This window comes from Bubalus bubalis, chromosome 21 (genome assembly GCF_019923935.1).
Source record: "Bubalus bubalis isolate 160015118507 breed Murrah chromosome 21, NDDB_SH_1, whole genome shotgun sequence".
Classification (NCBI taxonomy): domain Eukaryota; kingdom Metazoa; phylum Chordata; class Mammalia; order Artiodactyla; family Bovidae; genus Bubalus; species Bubalus bubalis.
The window spans coordinates 6,236,273-6,259,371 of record NC_059177.1 but is presented as its reverse complement, the minus strand read 5'-3'; the positions used below and the strand labels follow the sequence as shown (position 1 = coordinate 6,259,371).

General features: G+C 51.4%; 1 protein-coding gene across 9 annotated transcripts in view; it reads left to right on the top strand.

The window, feature by feature from the left end:
- Positions 1-23,099, top strand: part of OSBPL10 (oxysterol binding protein like 10) — a 334,487-nt gene that overhangs the window by 293,875 nt on the left and 17,513 nt on the right. For all 9 annotated transcript variants that reach the window (XM_025272583.3, XM_044934022.2, XM_044934026.2 and 6 more), the window contains 2 exons: positions 3,089-3,238; positions 16,560-17,037. In XM_025272583.3, the coding sequence (XP_025128368.2) occupies positions 3,089-3,238; positions 16,560-17,037 (628 nt within the window). The remainder of the gene's footprint in view (positions 1-3,088; positions 3,239-16,559; positions 17,038-23,099) is intronic.

Genomic DNA, 23,099 nt, shown 5'->3' with positions numbered 1-23,099 from the left:
CTGGTGGTATCATGAGACACGGGAAATGTGACGTTGATTGGAGTGGGACGGGCTGGAGAGGCTTGCGTGCACAGTAATGTCTGTCTGCTGTGGCAGGATCTCGCAGAAGGCTTCTTGGCTCCTTGGAAATCAGGGACCGGCTGGGTTTAGTTTTCAAGGGAGGCAGACAGCAGGAGACTGTGGTCTGGGTGGTCTGTAAGCGCCTCCCTAAGAGTGGCTACGGATGGGAGGGGTGGAGAGTTCCCCATGCACTGGCCTACAGGCAGATGGAAAAATCACAGTTTCGGAAAAAAGAAGCCTTCTTCACTTCGCAAAGCTGACTTGAGCTATTGATTTGTTTACCTCACACTCAGTACTTTTCGAGAGCAACTCATTTCAGGAGGAACAGTTAGTTGCACTCCAAATGGAGCTCCCTTTCTTTTTGAATTTCTGTTTGGGAGAACAGTTGATGAGCAATGCTGTGTTCCTTTTGGGTGTCCAGCAGTGATGCGGTTGTACACCTACAGGTATCTGTTCTTCTTCAGGGTCTTTTCCCATGGCGCTCCCTTTCTTGCTGAGATGTGCAGGGACCTTGAAAGCCACGCCTGCATTCTCCAGTGCAGGCTGGTAACCTGATTTGCTTTCTGTTTTAACAAGTCATTTAAATGTACTTGGTCGTGCCAGGTCTTAGTTGTGTGAGGTCTTTACTTGTGGCACGCGGGCTCTCAGTTGCAGGGTGTGGGCCGAACCTGGGCCCCCTGCATGGGGATTGCAGAGAATAGCCACTGGACCACCAGGAAAGTCCCATGATTGCTTTCGATTGTGTTTTCTCCTCCTGACACAGATGCCAGGTGTTGCCCTCTCCTGCCCCCCTGCCCCGGGTGGAGGGCAGTCTGCTAATCCTTCCTGCCTGTCAGATCGCTGCAGAGGAGGCAGCAGCTGCGTCACCGAGGCACAGGCTTTGCTGGTGGCTCAGAGGTAAAAGAATCTGCCTGCCAGGGCAGGAGATGCAGATTCAATCCCGGGGTTGGGAAGATCCCCTGGAGAAGGGAATGGCTACCCACTCCAGTCTTCTTGCCTGGAGAACCGCATGGACAGAGGAGTCTGGCAGGCTCTACAGTCTGTGGGGTTGCAAAGAGTCAGACACGACTGAGAGACTGACATTTTTCACCTTCGCATTGAAGGGTGGGTGTTTGAGCTTTCTGGCTTCAGTGGCACCTGATTGGAGATGCAAACTCACAGAGCACAGAGGCAGCCACCCTTTAAAATTCCCCTAAAATGCTGAGGAGAGGAGCGAGGAGAGTGAGGAGGACAGGTGCGTGGGAGGGTGGCCCTGCCTTAGCCCGTCAGGCGCAGAAGCGCAGCGGCCTTGATCACCACGGGCGCTGCAGCGGAGGAGCTGAAGCTGGACGAGAGACAGGGCCGCCGGGCGCTGGGCTCCTGTCCGCCTGCCCCTGGCTTCCCAGCACGGCCCCAGACTTCGCTCAGGTCTGTCCGCTGGATCACGATGGGGGGACAGAGGCCCTCAGTTGTTTCAGTATATCCAGCAAAGCACCTTTCCGGTGATGTCACGTAAGACACGCAGCATGAGTCTGGGGAACCAGGCAGACTATGAAAACGCGATTCTTGGCTGGAGGACAGCCCCGTGGACTTGGGAATAATTTGAGAAATATGTCTAAGGAAAACGTCTATTTCAATTGAAGTCTTCCTCTTACTTTTAAATGGCATACTTATGTGTGTATTTGGCTGCATCATCGAGATCTTTGTGGCCCACGCCTTCTCCAGCTGTGGCCTGGGCTTCAGCAGTTGTGGCACGCGGGCTTAGTTGCTCCACGGCATGTGGGATCTTAGTTCCCCCACCAGGGATCGAACCTGTGACTCACTGTGTTGCAAGGTGGGTTCATAACCACTGGACCATCAGGGAAGTCCCTCAATTGAAATTTTAAAAACTGTTACCCCGGTGGGAAAAATACCTCATTTCCTCTGGAGCGTTGGGGAGGAACAGCCAGCATGTGTGTGTGAAGCCGGATGATCATCAACACCGTGATAGCCAAGTAACTTTTGTGTATTGGAAATAGATGCGATGGTTCTGTCTCCTGAGGTTGAAAATCGTTAGTTTTTGTGTGGGTATTTGGACAAGTCTGTATCCTTTTATATGAAAACGTTCAAGCTCCTGTGTTTCTGTATTTTAAGTTCATTGTGTCTGACCTGTCAACAGTAATTAGAAACAATTATGACATGTTTTGTGTGGAGTGCTTTTGCTGATAGAGAAACAAGTACTTTGAGAACATAAATGAGGAATGGTGAATAAAATGGTGATTTCTTTCAAGAGAAGAGTTCTTTGGTACTTGGGTATCAGAAAATTTTGCTCTCAGCAACCCCTCTGGCACATTTTATTAACTTGCCTGCTTTCTGTGTAATTTGGAAAATGGGAATCAAGCAACTGAATGAATAAAACTTGCATCAAGGAAAGCGCAGGGTCTGTTGGTGGATTGAAGCTTAGCATTGTTGTACCATTTCAGACTTCTTTACGTTTTCATTTTTGTTTCCCTGCCTAAATGAATGCCAACAACTGAGCCTTTTTTTGGTCACACTTGCCATCTTGATATTAACTAATGGGAGTAGAAATAATTTCAGAGTAAATTTTCACATAAATAAGGGTAATGTCAATTTCAGAGGCATCTGATGTTTGCTGATAAACAGAAATTTGCATTACTTATAGTGTAAAATTTACATTAGCTGTAGTGGGTTGTACAAGTTAACAGGAGAACATCATTTGGGAATAATGGAGATGAATGGATGCATGCTGGTATGTTACAGTCATTAATAGTTTCTTGGAGGGCAGGAAGCTTTTTGTCAGGGGAGGTGCTGAGGTCAGAACGTTCACTTACTGATGAGGTGGGGAAGATGAACGAATTCCTGTAGTGCTTGCAGGCGGGGCCTGCACCCCAAAGATCGTCTTCGCCCCACAGCCGGGAGCACCAGCTGGTGAAGAAGTTCTTTCTGGGCGAGTCTGGGCTCTCTGCCCTTTTGCCAAAGAACATGGGTGCGGTGCTGTGCCTCCCTTCTCGGGACCAGCTGGTGATTTTTATTGATGATCTTGTTTTAGCCAAATTCAGGCCCTGAATTGGTTTTGTCCGAAGATGAGAAAAGCGACACTGAAGATCAGGAAGAGACAGAACTGGGCGTCATGGAGGACCAGCGCAGTGTGATCCTGCACCTCATTTCTCAGCTCAAACTTGGGATGGATCTGACCAAGGTAGGAGGGCGTGTCCCCAGGGACTTGTGGCCGGTCATCTGGGCTCTGTGTTTCCCTCCCAGGCTTCCCTGTCAAGCATGGATGCCCCAGGGATGGTTGGAAAGGCTTTTTTTGTTTGTTTGCTTGACTGCGTCACACAGCATGTGGGATCTTAGTTCCCTGATCAGGGATTGAACCTAAGCCCCTGCAGTGGAAGCATGGAGCTTAACCACTGGGTCACCCGGAAAGTCCCTGGAAAGGATATTTCCTGTGGACACCCATCCCAAGGGTGAGAGCCTGGCCTTATGCCTCTCTGGAGGAGCTGAGATGCTCCAAGGGCGGGGAGAGCACACGAGATGATGAGGACACTTCCAGATGGGATTTGTCTCCCACTGTGTCCTCGAGAGGATGAAAGGTGACCTAGAGAGATGCACGTGGCACATTAGCCACAGAAAAGAGGAGGAAGGAGACGGTGGGGGTGGGAGTGAGCCTGGCACCTCCTCCCGGGCACCAGGCCACCTGCTGCTGCCGCCTGTTGCTGGCCTTCACCCTGCTGGTGACCAGACCTCAGTGCCCGCTGGTTGGTGGACATGCAGAAACTCCCACTGGTGTGCACTCATCCTGGGAAACTGCGTTGAGAGGACTCAGCATCCTCACGGTGATGCCCAGGAGATGGCCCATGTGGAGCCTCCCCGCACTCTGGGCAGTGTCTTTGTTCTGGAGGCGAGAGGAAAGGCTGCTGTGCTTGCCGCTGAAAGGTGAGGGCGGGCATCAATGGCCTTGTGGGTTGTGCGAGGTGCCTGGACTTGACTGCCTAACCTACCTTGGGTTCCCTTGCCTTGTCCTGATTCTGATGCTGGAAGTTCAGCCTCTGTGTACCAGTGCCAAAAGGAATCTCAGAGACAGAGTTTTGGGTGATGTAGAGAAGAACAGCTTTATTGCTTTGTCAGGCAAAGGGGGACACAGCAGTCTAATGCCCTCAAGTCTGTGTGGCCCAACCCAGGAGGGTTTGGTGAGGAGCTGTGGAGCAGCGGTTCAAGGGCGGAACTGCTGCTGAGGCTCAGGGTGCGGCAGGGCCTGTACTCCTTTAGTCTGGCCCAGGTGATCTCCTCTAGAACGGGGTTGATCCATCTTACATTTGTCTACCCATCTTGTATATAACGTTGTTTATCCACCTTATGTATAATAGTTTGCATCTGCTAATCCCAAACTGCAACAACAACCCAGATTAGGACTTGAACCCAAGGTCTTTTAATTGGGATCGCACACCTGGTCTCAGGGTTTAATGAAACTCAGGCTCTTGATGTCTTATCACAGAAAGAATTCAGTGAGAGACAAAGTGATAGGTAAGAAGTGGATTAATTTAGAGAGAAGTACACACTACTGACAGAGTGTGGGCCCTCTCAGAAGGCGAGAGAGGCCCCAAATATGGCATTTTTAGTTTTTATAGGCCAGGTAATTTTATAGGCTAATGAGCAGGAGAATCACTACAGCTGTTTTGAGGGAGAGGCGGGAATTCCCAGGCCTTGGACCACTGCCCACTGTTTGCTGTTTGACGGGCAGCCTCGGAGCTGCCCTGGCGCTGGTGGCTGTGCCGCTTCTTTCGCTGAGTTGCCCTGAGCCTGTGCTGAGGCGCGCGGGCTGGCGCGAGTCGAGCTGAGCCTGTGCTGAGGCGCGCGGGCTGGCGGGAGTCGAGCTGAGCCTGTGCTGAGGCGCGCGGGCTGGCGCGAGTCGAGCTGAGCCTGTGCTGAGGCGCGCGGGCTGGCGGGAGTCGAGCTGAGCCTGTGCTGAGGCGCGCGGGCTGGCGGGAGTCGAGCTGAGCCTGTGCTGAGGCGCGCGGGCTGGCGCGAGTCGAGCTGAGCCTGTGCTGAGGCGCGCGGGCTGGCGGGAGTCGAGCTGAGCCTGTGCTGAGGCGCGCGGGCTGGCGGGAGTCGAGCTGAGCCTGTGCTGAGGCGCGCGGGCTGGCGGGAGTCGAGCTGAGCCTGTGCTGAGGCGCGCGGGCTGGCGGAAGTCTACTCGCCCGCCATCTTGAACTAGCTTGCTCTAGCCAGTTGTCGCGTCCTGTGGCGGTGTCCTTCTTTCAAAGGTTCTGCCCTCCCCCTTCCCTTTCGTTTCAGACCTCACCCTCTGTCCCTTCCCCATCCTCCCCTTCCCTTGGCAACCACACCTCTGTTCTCTGTGTCTCTGATTCTGGTTTTGTTTTGTTGATGTGCTCACTTGTGTTGTAGATTCCGCATATGTGTGATATCGCATGGTACTTGTCTTTCTCTGACTGACTCACTTCACTAAGTGTGGTCATCTCTGTGTCCACCCATGTTGCTGCAGATGGCATTGTTCTTTATTAGTGGCTGAGGAATATTCCATTTTATGTATGCACCTCATTTCTTTATCCACTCATCTGTTGATGGGCATTTAGGTTGCTTCCATGTCCTGGCTGCTGTGACTAGCGCTGCAGCGAAACTGGGGTGCCTGTATCTTTTCACATTATAGTTTTATCTGGGTATATGCCCAGTACTGGGATTCCTGGATCATATGGTAGTTCTGTTTTTAGTTTTTTTTTTTTTTTTTGAGGAATCTCCATTTTGGTTTTCACAGTGGCTACAAATTGGCATCACTGACTCCATGGACGTGAGTCTGGTTGAACTCCAGGAGTTGGTGATGGACAGGGAGGCCTGGCGTGCTGCGATTCATGGGGTCGCAAAGAGTCGGACACGACTGAGCGACTGAACTGAACTGACATCAAATTATATTCCCACCAGCAGTGTATGAGGGTTCCCTCTTCTCCACACCCTGTCCAGCATCTCTTGTTTGTAGATCAGATCTTTCCTGTTGTGTCCTCGCCTCTTCTCGGCTCTTGACTGCGTCATTCAGTGACGCTTGTGCTAAACTGGCTGTGGATGAACTTGGCCTGAATGGCACTTGGTCCAGGGAGCGGGCACCCTGGAGAGGGAAGATTCCTCCACTCAAGAATGAAGCTCTGGTCTCTCCATAAAATAAGTGCATGGCTCTGTCTTTGCAGAGATGGCCAGTGCTGCCCCACATTCACAGGTCAGCAGCCTCACCAGGCCTTTAGGGCTGCATTTTGCAGTTTCCTGGACATGTGACTGGTGGGGTCGTACAGCACCCCATGCTCAGAAGCACCCCAGGCTTGGTTACTACTCTGCTGTTGCTGACTTGACTTGCATTTTCATTTTTCACCGGGCCCTTTTCACTGGTCCTGCTTTGAAAAGCACCCTTGTCTGCCCTCCTTTCTCGCTTGTGGTTCCAGAAGCCTAAGTTTCTGGTAAATTCCTCCGCTGAATAATCTGCTGCACTTCCACAAACTGTGGGTAGCCCAGGAAGGAAAATACAGGAAAAGAAGGGGCCGTAGAAGATGGAGGTCACAGAAGGGCACTTTGACAAAGGGACATGTAGGTGGAGCCTGAAGAACAAGTGGACAGGAGTGGGAGGAACGAGAGGAAGGGTGTTCTGGCGGAGGGAACAGCATGGGCAAAGCCAGAGAGTTTTGTATGGTGGTGGGGTGTGCGAGGAGTGTGTACTAGTGGGGCCAGGAGGAGCCTCAAGTCTGGAGGGGTCAGATCTGCAGAGCCCTGTGGGTCGCTGAAGGAGGGTGGACTTGATCCTGAGGGACGTACGAAACCTCTGGAGCGCTTGGAGCAGCTGGGAAACGTGTTCAGAGCCACTGCCCTGCCAAATCATGGGCTCCAGGGAGGCGGGCCCCAGGGTGCAAGGTTGAGCTTGGTTTATGATGATTTTTCCCTTGTTTCCAGGGCTGTGAAAGGCAGCCTTTACTGACGTTTGTGCTCTCTCATCTGGTATATGTATATTGGGCTCCACACCTGCCATGCTGGGAGTGCCACCTTTCAGAATCCACGCCCTCATGGAGCCTGTGCGGTGGTGGAAGGAGACTGACAAGAGAGCGAAAAGGATGCAGGGACTTGAAACGCGATGCAGAGACACAGAGCACGGCAGGCCTGGGTTAAGGTGACAGCGGGAGGGCAGGCCTCCTCCATCAGCTGCTCCGAGCAGGGTTCCCCGGGTGTCGCTGGAGTGCAGACCCCAGATGGTGATGCGGAAGTCAGGCAGGGGACCTTGCAGTGGAAGGGCATTCAGGCCAGAGGGGATGGTGGGTGGACAAGGCCCAGGGTGGATCTTGCTTGGCGTTTGAGGATGACCACTGTGCCAGGATGAGAGTGATTTGTGTGGGTTGGCAGGAAGGCAGGGGCTGGATCAGAGAACCTAGTCGGACATTGTGAGGACTTGGGTATTATTCTGGGTGATGTGGGCGCCACTGGAGAGTTTTGAGCGGAGTCATGCAGGGCCTTCCTCGTATTGTTTTAATATTTATTTTTGTGTTTGGTGTCTCGGGTCTTAGTGGCGGCACACAGGATCTTCTGTCACAGTGCATGGACTCTGGTTGAGGCACTAGGCTCCAGAGTGCACAGGCTTCAGGAGTTTCGATATGTGGCTTAGTTGCTCTGTGACATGTGGGATCTTAGTTCCCCAACCGGGGATCAACCCACATCCCTTGCATCACAAGGCAGATTCTTAACCCCTGGACCACCAGGGAAATTCCCTTCCTTATATTTGTAAAGGTTTATTTTGACTCTTGTGTGGAAAGTGGACTGAGAAAAGGCGAGCGGGGTGTAGGCAGCAAGGTCATGGTGGAAACGGAGGAGGTGACAGTCAGTGGTAAGGGTGGTGGCAGATTCTAGGTGTACACAGAAGGGGTGCCAGCGGGCTGTGACTGTTCTGTTTGCATGTGGATTGGATGTAGGATACGAGCTAAAGAGGAATAAAGGATGACTGTAACCCAGGCTACTGGGATAATAAAAATTAGAACTGCTGTTTGTTTCAGAGATCTTTTACTGAGGAATTGACGACCCTAAACAAAATGACCGAAAGTGACCCTTTTACTTCTGCACAGTCAAGCAGTCTAGGCTGGGCTCAGCCGAGCAGTCCACCTGCTGGTCTTGCCTGTGGCCACTGCCTGTGTGCCTGTCTTCAGCTGTTGGGCTGACTGTGGGCTGGACTTGGTTGGAACAGCTGGGCCTTTCTCTCACCATGAAGTTCCAGGACCTTCTCTCTCCGTGAATCCTTCCTTCGCGGTGTGTCCAGCAGGGTAGCCAGCTCAAAACTCCCAGGAGGGCAGAAGTGAACGCTGATAAACCTTGGGCCCCAAACTGACACCATGTCAGTTCTCCTCTGTTGATGAGTGTATGACAAGGGGACTGTGCAGGAGTGAGATCTCCAGGGGCTCAGGTTCGCCGAGGGCCACAGTGGAGCTGACCACCACCCCCGCTTAGCAAGGGAAAGAAGGTATAGAATGGGGAGGTCAGGGGGACACCCCAGGTTCAACCTTGAGTCTCTTGGGTCTGAGAGATCCATTCACTCCTAAAAGGGAGTGAATAGAGGCATAGGAAGAAATTCCAGAGAATCTCCAATATGTAGAGTCTGGAGAGATGCTGCTGCTGCTACTGCTAAGATGCTTCAGTCGCGTCCGACTCTTTGCGACCCCATAGACGGCAGCCCCCCAGGCTCCCCCGTCCCTGGGATTCTCCAGGCAAGAACACTGGAGTGGGTCGCCATTTCCTTCGCCAATGCATGAAGATGAAAAGTGAAAGTGAAGTCGCTTAGTCATGTCTGACTCTTCGCGACCCCATGGACTGCAGCCCACCAGGCTCCTCCGTCCATGGGATTTTCCAGGTGAGAGTACTGGAGTGGGTTGCCATTGTCTTCTCTGGGAGAGATGGAGAGTCACTGGAGAGAGAGGACAGGAAGCAGAGGAACATGGTAGCATGAGGTCACACAGTGTTTCAAAGAGAAGGGAGTCTCCACTGCATGGCATTCCAGCTGAGGGTGGGGAAAAAGCATGCTTGCAGAGGGACCATTGCCTTTGTTTTGGTCAAGGTATGATTGGGTGGCTTCAAGGGAGGATGGGGAGAAAAAGTGGAGACAGGCAGTAAAGTTTCAAGGAGTTTTGATGCCAAGGGGAGCAGAAAGTTGGAAGGAAGGTCTGCAATTGACAAGTGTAGTTTCTGCAGATGTTTGAATGCCGCTGCGAACAGTCGGGGGAGAGGGTGGAGGTGCCTGCGGGAACTTAAGAGGGGAGGGGCTGGAATCCTGTGAAGGGGCAGAGGGCTTGCCCATATCCAGTACCATTCATCGTTGGAGCAGGAGGCAGGCAGCAGAGTAGAAGTGTGCAGACCCCAGGGACTCGCAGGAGAGTCCTGTGTTCATGCCCATGGCTCTGAGCCTGGATGCCTCCCGACTGAGTCACCTTGCCTCCGAGTGTCTCCGTTTCCTTTTCTGTAAATTCAGGATAATTGTGCTCAGAACTAGTGCAAGGCACAGAGTAGGTTGAGCTCTCCTTGGGTGCTCCATGCATATCCCGTCCATCAAGGATGCTAGCCAAGATTCTGTACATTGAGAGAGAAACTCGCTGAGATCATTGTGAAGTTTCTCTGATTCTTTTTTTTTTTTAATTTCTTAAAAAAAATTTTGTATTCTTATTTCTTTGTCTTGATTTTCCCTGATTCTTAAAGAATTGTTTAAATTGTTCCAGTATTGCTGTTTGTAAAACCAAGAGATTTAGTTTGTGGCTGTGGTTCGTGGACCCCCTGGATAGAGAATCACATTAGGACAGATACCTGCATGCCTGCACGAAAACTTTCTCATGGCCTGCATTCCTGTTCACGGATGGATAACCTCCCAGCAGACTGTTGTGTTGTCTTGCATGACCTCCTCAAGTGGCTACTTGATATTATACAGTGGACATCCTAAATGCACAGCTTTTTCCTTTAATCACATTATTTTGTTAGGCCACATTCCCAGGCGCAGTCACAACATGCACAGATTAACAACACTGCTGTGCTTACGCTCCTCCTTCTCAGGGGAGAGTTTGCCCAGGTCCTCACGGCTGCCGCAGCCAAGAGGTGAACCTCGACCCACAGCCTCTGACTCTCCTATGAGCCGAGGTCTTGAACCCTGAGGCTAACTGGGACCTGATTCCAACAAATGCACCTCTCTATATGTAGTAAATATCTTCTCAGAAAAAGTAAAATTTTATTTGAAACTCATTTCATCCAACAACAGTTTTAATGAATGCCTTTTGTGATGTCCCAAGCACCATGAAATAGGCATGAAGGGAGCTGGCCCTTTAAGGGAACTCAGGGGAGAATCCTGTCGGCTGAGTAGAGACCCCTGGGCAGTGCGGCTCCTCTCCTGCTTGCTTTGTAAGGGTGGGCTTGTGTGTACGTCCTCTGGCTGCCTTAAAGGATTGCATAGATCCATCTCGGGGGCTGATCTTGGTCTCCTTTCCTTGCTGTTTGCTCCTGGTGGATTTGCCAGTCTTAATGGCAGAGCATCAGGTAGATGGCTCTCCCGGTTACCAAGTTAACTGATGTTTCTTTGGAGAGGTGGCTCCCACCCAGCCCTTCCTTAGAGAAGGCCCACAGTGCTCCCCTTTGTGGGGAAGGGACGGGCCATCACTCTTTCCAGGGACCCTTTGACTTTCTCAATGGGCAGTCAATTGTTTCCAGGTTCTAGGAGCCCAACCCAAAGGGTAGTTCGTTACTTCTAGACTGCTGCAAATTTAGCTGTAATTAAGTTTTCTCTGATTCCCAAGTGCAGATCTTTTTTCCTTTTCCCCAAAGTAGTTCAAGGTCTTAATTATGTTGGTGGCAGCAAAGGCAGCCCTGGCGGATGCCTTGACGAGCCTGCAGCAGTGCTTTCGGGGCTTTGGCTGCCGTCATCCTGAGCAGCTGGGCCGTCGCTCGCCTCTCTGCTTGGAGACAGACGGCCCAATTAGTCCTCCCCACTTCTTGGCTCTCGTGTCTACAGTGTCCACCGCCCAAGACACAGATGATTAAGTGACTGACTTGCAAAGGGACCAAAAAAAGGAATGTCAGGGAGGGACCATAGGCGAGAGAGAATCTACTTTAGAGGGAAGGGTGACGTCTTTGTCCAGGATGGTCATGGTGCTGGGTGGAAAGACGTGGGTTGGATATGCTGCACAAACACCAGCAAGAGATAAACGGGGAGACAGTCACCCCATGGCTGCCCCATTCTCCCCCGTCTCTCCGGGAATTCTACTTTTCCCAGAGCTGACAGAGCCACAGCACCACATGCCTAGCGGGTGCCTAGTGGGTGGGACCTGCGGTTGGCTGTGAGGCCACATTCCCTGCGTCTTTCATTTCAGGAGCATTGTCTGGGACAACTAGTAAATTCCCAGGTGTTGCATCCCTCGTAGAGCCTTTTTTTCTTTTCCTTTCAGCTCTTTATTTTGCCCATTTTCCTGTCTACGGCAGAGTTGCAGGAAGAGAACAGTGAATTTGCACATACATTCTTCACCTTTATCGGCCAGTTGTTCACATGTTGCCATTTCGCACTTTTCTCTCTTCTTCCTCCTCTCCCGCTTCTCTCTGTCCCTCACAAGAACACATGGACGTGTATGTATGTGTTAGTTTCCTGATGAGCCGTTTCAGAGTAGATCGCAGACACGGCCCTCCTCCCTGATGTCCCTCAGTGAGTGGAGCTGGGCAGATCATCAGTTACCTGACGGGGACATTCTCCTGCACGACTCATTCGTCACCCTGGGAGAGTTTAACCTTGATGCCGTTCTGTTTCTCACACACCTGTTGCAGGAAGGGGAGCCCCTTCCAGGGCTCGAGCATGGGCTCTTGTCTACCACTTGGAAATGAATCGTCCGAGGAGACACACATGCTGACAAAGCGAGAGATTTCACTGGGAAGGGGCGCCAGGCGGAGAGCAGCAGGGTGTGGGACCCCAGGAGAACTGCCCTGCCATGTGGCTCCGCAGCCTCGGGTTTCGTGGTGATGGGATCAGTTTCCAGGCTGTCTCCCGTGGGGCATGCATTGCTCAGCCAAGATGGATGCCAGCGAGAAGGAGGTGGGAGGTGGAAGGACATGTGGTGTCTCCTTTTGACCTTTCCCGAACTCTTCCGGTTGGTGATGGCTTAGTTCCTTAACAGGACTTCCTGTCATAAAATAACTCACACAGATGGTTACTCTGGTGCCTAGCCAGAGTTGCGGTTTCAGTTAGTGTGCGTCCCCTAACACACCCATAGTAAAATTTCCCCCAGTTGTTCCAATAAGGCTCTGTTTAGCATTGATCAAAGCAAGAGAGCCCTGGAGATGCTACAATGGGGGTGTCTGATGGTTACAGTCAAGGAGCCGGTGGGTGGGTTCGCCTGGAAGCAGGGGCTGTGAGGAAAGATCTCCTAGAGGAGGTTACCCTTGAGCTGTTTCTCATTTAGACAAGGCAGGAGGGAGGGCAGGCAAGAGAGACAGGACTGAACATGTGTGTGTGTGCATGCACATTTGTGAGGGGAAGGCTGGAGGCAGAAAATGAGGGATAATGTGAGACTGGAGAAGGTGAGGGACACCCTGGCCTTTGTCTCTCGCAGAGAGTTTAGAAAGATGCGTCCAGCGGTGGCGTGGAGAAGAAGTGGGCGTGACAGCTGGAAAGGAGGGTGGGTTAGGGAGGGTCAGTTGTGCTTTTCCAGAGATGGGGCACCGGAAGTGTCCTTTCTTAGTTACCAACGGCTCCCTCCCCTCTGCATGTTAAGGCCAGGTTTGGTTTGTTCTTCCGGCTGTGCTGGGTCTCTGTTGAGGTGTGTGGGCTCCTCTGGTTATGGCTCATGGGTTCAGTTGCTCCGCAGAAGATGGGATCTTTGTTCCTAGACCAGGGGTTGAACCCAAGTCCCCTGTGTTGGAAAGCAGATGCTCAAACACTGGACCACCAGGGAAGTCCCCTGTCTGCATATTAATGACAGTTTGGGGCTGGTGGATTGCCTTGTCGTCCTGGAAAGAGTAAAATGGACTGGAAGGTGGGGCTCTCATCCCACCCTTTCCCCTGGGCTGCTTCCTGACCCCCTTGGCCATAATCAGGGACAGGAGAAGGGGTGGCCCAGCCATCCATTCTGACGTCCAGTGAACGCTCACCTTGTTTGTCACTGAGGGAAAGAAGATGCTCTCATTGGCCAGAAGCAGAGAATAGTGGTGTCGGGGTGATGGACCCAACTTGGGGAGCAGTCGGGGGCCCTGCGGTTCCCTCCACACACCTTCCCTGCCTCCTCCCCTGTCTGTCCCTCACCTGTGAGAGCAGAGAGCTGACCATAGCATCCCAAAGAGGCTTTTGGGCTTTAATGATCCACAGCTGGGGATTCTGAGTGGCGGTCTTTTCTCCATTTATTTCATTTTTAAAAAAAACATTTGTTTACATATGTGTTTATTTGGCTGTACCCGGTCTCAGTTGTGGCACAGCGGGTCTTTAGTTGTGCATGTGGGATCTAGTTCCCTGACCAGGGATCGAATCCAAGCCCCCTGCATTGGGAGTGTACAGTCTTAGCCACTGGACCACCAGGAAAGTCCCGATTTAATTTGTCTTAATCCTTCAGCTTCTGAGTTCAGAAATGCTAGCTTGGAGTAAATGTCTTAAACTCTAGCCCTTTTCCCAGGACAGCAGAAATATCTGCATGATTCTTTGCCTTCATGTTCAGTCTTGGGTCCCAGAGGTGGAATGGTTGACGGAGACACCTAGTCCCATGGGGGACGGGGAGGAGGAGCCAGGCCATGGGACCCCCTTCATGTGCAGCTCTGTCCATTGGGCTGGAGGCCTCAGTGTGGCTCAGCTCCCAACAGCCGACCCCAGCAGAGAACCCCTTGCCTGGGTGGGAGAACAGGAGTGGAGAGGTGTGGGAGGGTCTGGAGATGGGGACCCTGGAGGCTTCTTTTCTTTTTGAAAATGTTTATGTATTTAGCTGTGCCGGCTCTTAGTTGCAGCACTCAGAATCTTTAGTTATGCATGTGGGATCTGGTTCGCTGACCAGGGATCACCCCAGCCCCCCTGCATTGGGAGTGCAGAGTCTTAACCACTGGACCACCAGGGAAGTCCCTTTCTTTACTTTTTAAATTAATTTTAACTTTATTGGCTGGAAGGAGGGGGAGTTCAAAGGCTGTTTAAATCCACAGCTCCCAACCTGCACAGCCTGTGTGGGAGGCGTTCCTGCGGGGACCTCGAGTGGCTCTGTTGGGGGAGGACATAAGAGACATAGTCGGGCCCCCACAGAGCATGGGGAAGGGGGCTGAACTTGACCTCCTCCCACCCAGAGCTGTAGGAGGTGAGATCAGTGGGGTCTGAAGGCCACTCTGAGCCAGAATGTGTTTTTCCTGGTCAGCTCGAGTCCTTGGGCACTGAGCTGCTCAAATCTGTCAGGCTGTGGCTCAAAAGAAAATTAGAAGATCTCCGTTAGTTTGTATGGTTGTGGTTTAGATGTTTCTTCTTGCAGTTTATTAGAAAAAGGAAGCAGAAAGATACTCATAAGAAATGTGAAGACACTTCTGTCGCCAAGAGAGACGTGTTGAACGTGGGGTCCTTCTGTGGGCTGTGTCATGTGTTCATTCTGCGTCTGGCTCCTTTGACTTGTCACAGCTGCGCTGTCCTCTCGTTTTCAAGTGAAAGATAGAAAAGCATTAAGAAGGATACCGGCCTCCCCTTCCCGGTGGGCTGGCCTTTCCCTAGCTTATTCTGAGGTATCTGTGCTTTGCTGTTCTTGAGGCTGGCTGGCTCGTGTCCGCCTGTCTCTCTAGTGTCTGCCTGTCTCTCTAGTATCTGCCTCGCCTCTCTCGTGCCCACCTGTCTGTCTCGTGTCCACCTGTCTCTCTTGTGTCTGCCTGTCTGTCTCGTGCCCGCCTGTCTCTCGTGTCTGCCTGTCTCGTGTCTGCCTGTCTCTCTCGTGTCTGCCTGTCTCTCTCGTGTCCGCCTGTCTGTCTTGTGCCCACCTGTTTGTCTTGTGTCCGCCTGTCTGTCTCGTGCCTACCTGGCTGTCTGGTACCTGCCTGGCTGTCTCGTGTCTGCCTGGCTGTCTCGTGTCCACCTGTCTGTCTCATGTCTGCCTGTCTGTCTTGTGTCTGCCTCGCCTGTCTCTCTTGTGTCCCCCTGGCTGTCTCATGTCTGCCTGTCTCTCTCGTGTCCTCCTGTCTCTCAGGATACCTCACTTCCACTGTGTCTCCGTCTTTATAAAGGAATGGTCCCAGTGAGGGCCGAGCTGGGGACCCAGTCACAGGGCTGCATGTGATATTCCCGGTTCGTGACGCTTTCGAATGGCCTGGCGCCACGGATGTGGCAGAAGGACAGACTCAGCCACACAGGGAGGAGCAGAAGCCAGTGTGCGACCTTGGCCAGCCCCTCCCCTCACCCGGGCAGTTCAGGGGTCAGGACTGGTCTTCAGCTTCAAAACCTGGTGACCCTAGGAGAGGAGGAGCCGAGTGAGATGGCGTTCCAGGTCAGCACAGGCTTGTCTTGCAGCCGGGCAGGTGCACTTACTGGCCCACAGCCGCCTTGTAGTGAGCTCGCTGAGGGGTGCTAGCAGGTCGGCGTGGTGAGGGGCTGCCTGTGTCCCAGAAAGTCCCTCACCTGCTTTAGGTGGCCTAATCCCTGGGTTCTGGGCGTTTGGGTGTATGGCACACGGGGGAGCACTCAGATCCACGTTGGACCAATGAGGAGTGCCGTAGCCCCTGGTGGACCCTCCAGGCTCCTCCCTGTTCTCAGTCATGGGCCAGTGACACTGCGAGGGGACGGCCCCTCTGCCAGGCAGTTTACCGGAAGCTTTTGCTGTAGCCCAGTCTGTTTCTTCATAGCTCATTTCTCCTGACCCAGCCCACGGAGCAGCCTCCGCCTGTGGCCCTCCTGTGCGTGGGAGCCCTGTGAACACTGCTGCTAGCTGGCCTTGCCTCCAGAGACATGGGCCAAGGCCCTTTCTATACTCATTTTCTGTCCCAATCCTGGTAGGGTTTCTATACTGCTCTTGCTATAGCAATTTCCAAACAGATTGTCTCCGTGGGTGGTGGTCTATCTGGACCCCCTCTGACATGCAGCCCTGAGCCCCAGGATCCGGGTTTGTGGGGACACACCGAGCATTGCCCTGGGCAGTGCCTGATGGTAGGAAGAATACAAAAGAGCCCTTGGGAGCTGTTTTCTTCACGTCTGTAAATGTGGAGAGCTGGGTGTTGACCGAGGGCTGCGTGTTAGCAAGGCACTGGCCGTGGAGGGAGATACAGAGGCTGTGGTTTCAGCCCAGGTGAGCAGAGTGGAAGACAGCTCAGGACGGTCTCGCCCACAAGGCTGGGTGGGCATCATGGGCGCCACCGCAGCCGTTTCCAGTTCCTCAGACATTCTGCCATCTGATGTGTCACGCGTGCGCACATCCAAGGAACTGGCCTTGGCGCCGGCCCTGGGGACTGTGCCTAGGGGGTGGCAGCCCCAGCTTTCGCCTGTAACCGCAGGGCTTGCTGTCTGACCTTGCCTCCTCCGGGCGCAGGTGGTGCTCCCCACGTTCATTCTGGAGAAGCGGTCCTTGCTGGAGATGTACGCGGACTTCCTGGCGCACCCCGACCTGCTGCTGGCCGTCGCGGCGGGGGCCACACCCCAGGACCGGGTCATCGGCTTTGTGGAGTATTACCTCACCGCCTTCCATGAGGGCCGCAAGGGCGCCCTGGCCAAGAAGCCCTACAACCCCATCATTGGCGAGACGTTCCACTGCTCCTGGGAGGTTCCCAAGGACAAGGTCAAGGCCCGGAGGACTGCCCTCCCCGCTCCCGCGGGCCACGAACACCCGATGGCTGATGACTCTTCCAAGAACTACAAGCTGCGGTTTGTGGCCGAGCAGGTGTCTCATCATCCGCCCATCTCCTGCTTCTACTGTGAGTGCAAGGAGAAGAGACTGTGTGTTAACACTCACGTGTGGACCAAAAGCAAGTTCATGGGAATGTCCGTGGGGGTCTCGATGATTGGGGAAGGTAAGCCGTGCTGAGGGGTGGAGCTGGGCTCCGATGGAGGGACATTTGTGTACATGATGGGTGCTTGAGGGTGTGCGTGTGGACTCCTTTCTTTTTACTTCATCACAGAGCTGGGGTAAGTGGACGGGCGGGAACTAGGGATGGGGCTTGCCCTTGGGGACCAGGTCCTGGCCCTTTGCCGGTGGGGCCGGGGTGATGCAGGAAGCAGGATGCGGCTCTTTGCCTATTAGGCTGGCTTCTTCACCTTCTCCTCATGTGCGGGCCACCAAACAGATCCTTTTATTTCCAGCTCCGTATGAATATTAGAGTTGGCTTCAAATCTATGAAAACACATCTTTACTCATCCTCATCTGTGTTCTGGCTCTCAAACAATGTAGTTGCTCTGTTGTGTCCTACTCTTTGTGACCCCCATGGACTGTAGCCCACCAGGCTCCTCTATCCATTCAATTCTTCAGGCAAGAATACTGGAATGGGTTGCCATTCCTATCTCCGGAGGATCTTCCTGACCCAGGGATTGAAAGCAGGTCTCCTGCATGGCAGGCAGATTGTTTACCTTCTGAGCCACCAGCGATGCCCTGAGCATCATAGAGCTGCCTGTTCATTATCTGCTCATAAATGATTCTCAAGACAAATCTCTGGATGCTGGGCTTGCAGTTCTGAATCAAGAACCCAGTGTAATCAGACCATGCGTGGATCACACATTCCCCTCTTAGTGGATAGCTATGAATGCAGTTTATTGTTGGAGGAAAACTTTAATAATCCTTGTTAAATTCAGGTGCCTATGTAAATGTTTCTTCAACTTCCTTTTAGTCATCAGTCCCTTTGAGGTTCTGGCCACAGACTCTCAAAAAAGAGAAAAAAAATCCAACACAAAATTTGGCTTTTGGGTTCAGGGTATATATACATGGCTCCTCAGAAGCCCTTCCAGAATTCCAGGAGATTAGAGTACCTCCCATTGACTTAGCAGGCTTTTATTGAGCACCTAATGTATGCCAGCCATTGTCTTGGGAGCCATGAATACTTGAGTGAACAAAACACGCGGAAGAAAATGTGTCCTCATGAAGCTCTCTTCTGCTGGGGAAATACAGTGGTCGGTGCTTTAGAAAGTGTTAAGTGCTAGAGAGAAAAATAAAGCAGGGAAGGTGGACCTGGGGATGGGGGGACAGGGTGGTGGAGCTAGAGGATGGGCTGGAGTGGCAGCTGGATAGACCTCACTAAGAAGGAGGCAACTGGGCGAGGACCCCAGGGGGTGGTGAAGGACCCCAGGGGGTGGTGAAGGACCTCGGGGGGTGATGAAGAACAGGCCTTGTCAATGGCCTGCTAAGTGTGTCTGACAAAGAGAAAGAGGCCCTGGGGACCAGGGGCAGGGGGCCCCTGCATGCTGGACTGAGATGGGAAGTCGTGTGCCTGGAGAAGGGAGGGAGAGAGGGGGAGAAGATAAGGTCAGAGAGGTAACTGTGGCCAGGGAATGTGGGAGCCTGGGGTCCATCCCCTGGGGTATTCGCTGTCACTGATGCTAAGTGAGCTGCGAAGATGTGGGCTTTGAGTAGAAGATTCCGTGAACTGACTTGCATTTTAGCAAGACTGTTCCAGCTGCTTGTTGCCGCTAGGTCATAAGAGGAGAAAGGGGCACAAGGAGACCAGTCAGGAGATTATGATGAGAATCCAGGCAGGAGATGGTGGTGGCTTGGGCTAGGGCAGAGATGGTGGGGTGGTGACATGGGGCGGGAACCTGGGTGAATAAGTGGAGCAATCAGATGTGGGTGTGAGCAGAAGGCGATGCCGAGGCTTTTTGCTTTGTTTCTGTGCGTGCTCAGTCATGCAGTCATGTCCGACTCTTTGTGACCCCACGGACTGTAGCCCACCAGGCTCCTCTGTCCATGGCGTTTTCCAGGCGAGAATACTGGAGGGGGTTGCCACGCCCTCCTCCAGCGGATCTTCCCGCCCCAGGGATCGAACCTGTGTCTCTTGTGTCTCCTGGGATTCCTCAACACTAGCACCACCTAAAATACTGCATAACTGTTGATGCTCTTCCCAGCACTATACGCTCATACCCGTGACTCATTCATTTATTTTTCAGCTGGAAGTCTGTCCCTCCTAATCTCCCCCATCTATTTCTTTCCTCCCCTCTGGCAGCCGCCTGTTTGTTCTCTGAATCTGTGTTTCTGCTGTGTTATGTTTGTTCATTCTCTTTGTTCATTTTGTTTTTTTAGATTCCACCTATAAGTATATCATACAGTGTTTATCTTTCTCTGTCTGACTTATTTCATATAGTATAATACCCTCTAGGTCTATCCCTTTCGTCACAAAGGGCAAAATTTCATTGGTTTTCATCATTACTGTTTCATTGTGTATTTATATCACAGTTTCTTGATCCATTTGTCCATTGATGGGCACTTACATTGCTTCCATACCTTGGTTATTGTAGATGATGCTGCTTACGAGCATAGAGGTGTGTGTATCTCTTCCAGTCAGTGTTTTCGTTTTCTTTGGATAAATGCCCGGAAGTGTGATTGCCAGATCGTACGGCGGTGCTCTCCTTAGCTTTGGGGGAACCTCTATACTGTTCTCCATGGTGGCTGCACCAGGTGATGTTCCCGCCACCAGTGAACGAGGGTTCCCTTTTCTCCACACCCCCACCGGCATTTCTTATCTCTGATCTTTTTCACAATGGCCTTTCTGACAGGTGTGAGGTGGCGTCTCATTGTGGTTTTGAGCTGCCTCTCCCTGTTGATTTGAGGCGTGGAGCATCTGCTCATGCGCCTCTTGGCTGTTAAGCGGCCGTGCGCACTGCTGTGTGTCTCTTCAGATCCTCCACCTCGTTGTCAGTTGTTTGGTTTTTTAATGTCGAGATGTGTGAGTTCTTTGTCTGTTTGGAACATTAACCCCTCATCAGATGCATCTGGGGCTCAGATGTGAGCTGTGAGAGGCGGATGACACCAGGCTTTTGGCCTGAGCAGCTTAGAAGGATGGAAGAGCCCTTCGCTGAGGTGAGGAAGACTGGAGGGGGTGCTGGTTTGGCAGAAGGAGTGCACAGGGGTCCAGGTGGGTTCTGTTAGGGTTTAGATATTCGAGGGGCGACTTGAGCAGACAGTGACTCTGCATGCTGGGGTTCTGTGGGGAGGTCCCAAATGAGGTTAAAACGTGTCACTTAGGACCTGGAGACTCATGTCTGCTGAGTGTAGGGTCGGCCTCTGACGTTCAGGGTCTGGGCTCCCCCGTTCCTTAACAGGCAGCTAGGGGCCGCAGCCTTCATTCACCTTGCACACCCTGGACAAAGCTCTTAATGATGTGTGTTGGAAATCGTGTCACACCCTTGCTGTAGCATCTCGAGCAGAGCTGGGATTTTCTGCTCTCATTTTTCCTCTGCGCCTGAAAATTCTCCTTCAGACATCTCAGTGGAGTGCTGAAAGTGAAAGAAGAGTCTGGAGAGACTCTGCAAGGCCCCCTGGGGACCCCACCCCGTGTACTCCTGCCGTGGACGGGCCTGGGAGGCTTGCGTCTCATTCTTGCGGGGCTTCAGTTCAGACTGAAAGATGAGCTCCTTTCAGTAGCTCCATCTCCCTTTCTTTCATATTAATTAAGGGTGGGCTCTGTAACCCACCATTTTTCTTGAGTTTTCACAGAAAATGCTTCTCAGTTCAGTTCAGTCGCTCAGTTGTGGCCGACTCTTTGTGATCCCATGGACAGCAGCACTCCAGGCCTCCCTGTCCATCACCAAGTCCCGGAGTTTACTCAAACTCATGTCCATCCAGTCGGTGATGCCATCCAACCATCTTATCCTCTGTTGTCCCCTTCTCCTTCCACCTTCAATCTTTCCCAGCAGCAGGGTCTTTTTAAACGAGTCAGTTCTTCCCATCAGGTGGCCAAAGTATTGGAGTTTCAGCTTCAGCATCAGTCCTTCCAATGAATATTCAGGACTGATTTCCTTTAGGATGGACTGGTTGGATCTCCTTGCAGTCCAAGGGACTCTCAAGAGTCTTCTCCAACACCACAGTTCAAAAGCATCAATTCTATGGCGTTCCGCTTTCTTTATAGTCCAACCCTCACATTCATACATGACTACTGGAAAAACCATAGCTTTGACTAGATGGACCTTTGTTGGCAAGGTAATGTCTCTACTTTTTAATAAGCTGTTTAAGTTGCTTATAATTTTTCTTCCAAGGAGCAAGTGTTAATTTCATGGCTGCAGTCACCATCTGCAGTGATTTTGGAGCCCCAAAAGACCAAAGTCTGTCACTGTTTCCACTGTTTCCCCATCTATTTGCCATGAAATGATGGGCCCAGATGCCATGATCTTAGTTTTCTGAATGTTGAGTTTTAAGCCAACTTTTTCACTCTCCTGTTTGCCTTTCATCAAGAGGCTCTTTAGTTTTTTGCTTTCTGCCATAAGTGTGGTATCATCTGCATATCTAAGGTTTTTGATATTTCTCCCAGCAATCTTGATTCCAGCTTGTGGTTCCTCAAGTCCAGCATTTCTCATGATGTACTTGCATGTAAGTTAAATAATCAGGGTGACAATATACACCCTTGACATACTCTTTTCCCAATTTGTAACCAGTCTGTTGTTCCATGTCCAGTTTTAACTGTTGTTTCTTGATCTGCATACAGATTTCTCAGGAGGAAGGTCAGGTGGTCTGGCATTCCCATCTCTTGAAGAATTTTCCACAGTTTATTGTGATCCACACAGTCAAAGGCTTTGGCATAGTCAATAAAGCAGAAGTAGATGTTTTTCTGGAACTCTCTTGCTTTTTCGATGATCCAACGGATGTTGACAATTTGTTCTCTGGTTCTGCTGGCTTTTCTGAATCCAGCTTGAACATCTGGAAGTTCATGGTTCACGTACTGTTGAAGCGTGACTTGGAGAATTTTAAGCATTTCTTTGCTAGCGTGTGAGATGAGTGCAATTGTGCGGTAGTTTGAGCATTCTTTGGCATTGCCTTTCTTTGGGATTGGAATGAAAACTGACCTTTTCCAGTCCTCTGGCTACTGCTGAGTTTTCCAAATTGGCTGGCATATTGAGTGCAGCACTTTCACAGCATCATCTTTTAGGATTTGAAATAGCTCAACTGGAATTCCATCACCTCCACTCCACTAGCTTTGTTTGTAGTGATGCTTCCTAAGGCCCACTTGACTTCACATTCCAGGATGTCTGGCTCTAGGTGAGTGATCACACTATCGTGATTATCTGGGTCATGAAGATCTTTTTTTTATACAGTTCTTCTGTGTATTCTTGCCACCTCTTCTTAATATCTTCTGCTTTTGTTAGGTCCATACCATTTCTGTCCTTTATTGTGCCCATCTTTGCATGAAAAGTTCCCTTGGTGTGTCTAGTTTTCTTGAAGAGATCTCTAGTCTTTCTCATTCTATTGTTTTCCTCTATTTCTTTGCATTGATCAGAGGAAGGCTTTCTTATCTCTCCTTGCTATTCTTTGGAACTCTGCATTCAAATGTGTATATCTTTCCTTTTCTCCTTTGCTTTTCGCTTCTCTTCTTTTCACAGCTATTTGTAAGGCCTCCTCAGACAGCCATTTTACTTTTTTGCATTTCTTTTTCATGGGGATGGTCTTGATCACTGCCTCCTGTACAATGTCACGAACCTCTGTCCATAGTTCTTCAAGCACTCAGTCTATCAGATCTAATCCCTTGAATTTATTTGTCATTTCCACTGTGTAAGGGATTTAATTTAGGTCATACCTGAATGGTCTAGTGGTTTTCCCTACTTTCTTCAATTTAAGTCTGAATTTGGCAATAAGGAGTTCATGATATGAGCCACAGCCAGCTCCCGGTCTTGTTTTTGCTGACTATATAGAGCTTCTCCATCTTTGGCTGCAAAGAATACAACCAGTCTGATTTTGGTATTGACCATCTGGTGATGTCCATGTGTAGAGTCTTCTCTTGTGTTGTTGGAAGAGGGTGTTTGCTATGACCAGTGTGTTCTCTTGGCAAAACTCTGTTAGCCTTTGCCCTGCTTCATTCTGTTCTCCAACGCCAAATTTGCCTGTTGCTCCAGGCGTTTCTTGACTTCCTACTTTTGCATTCCAGTCCCCTATAATGAAAAG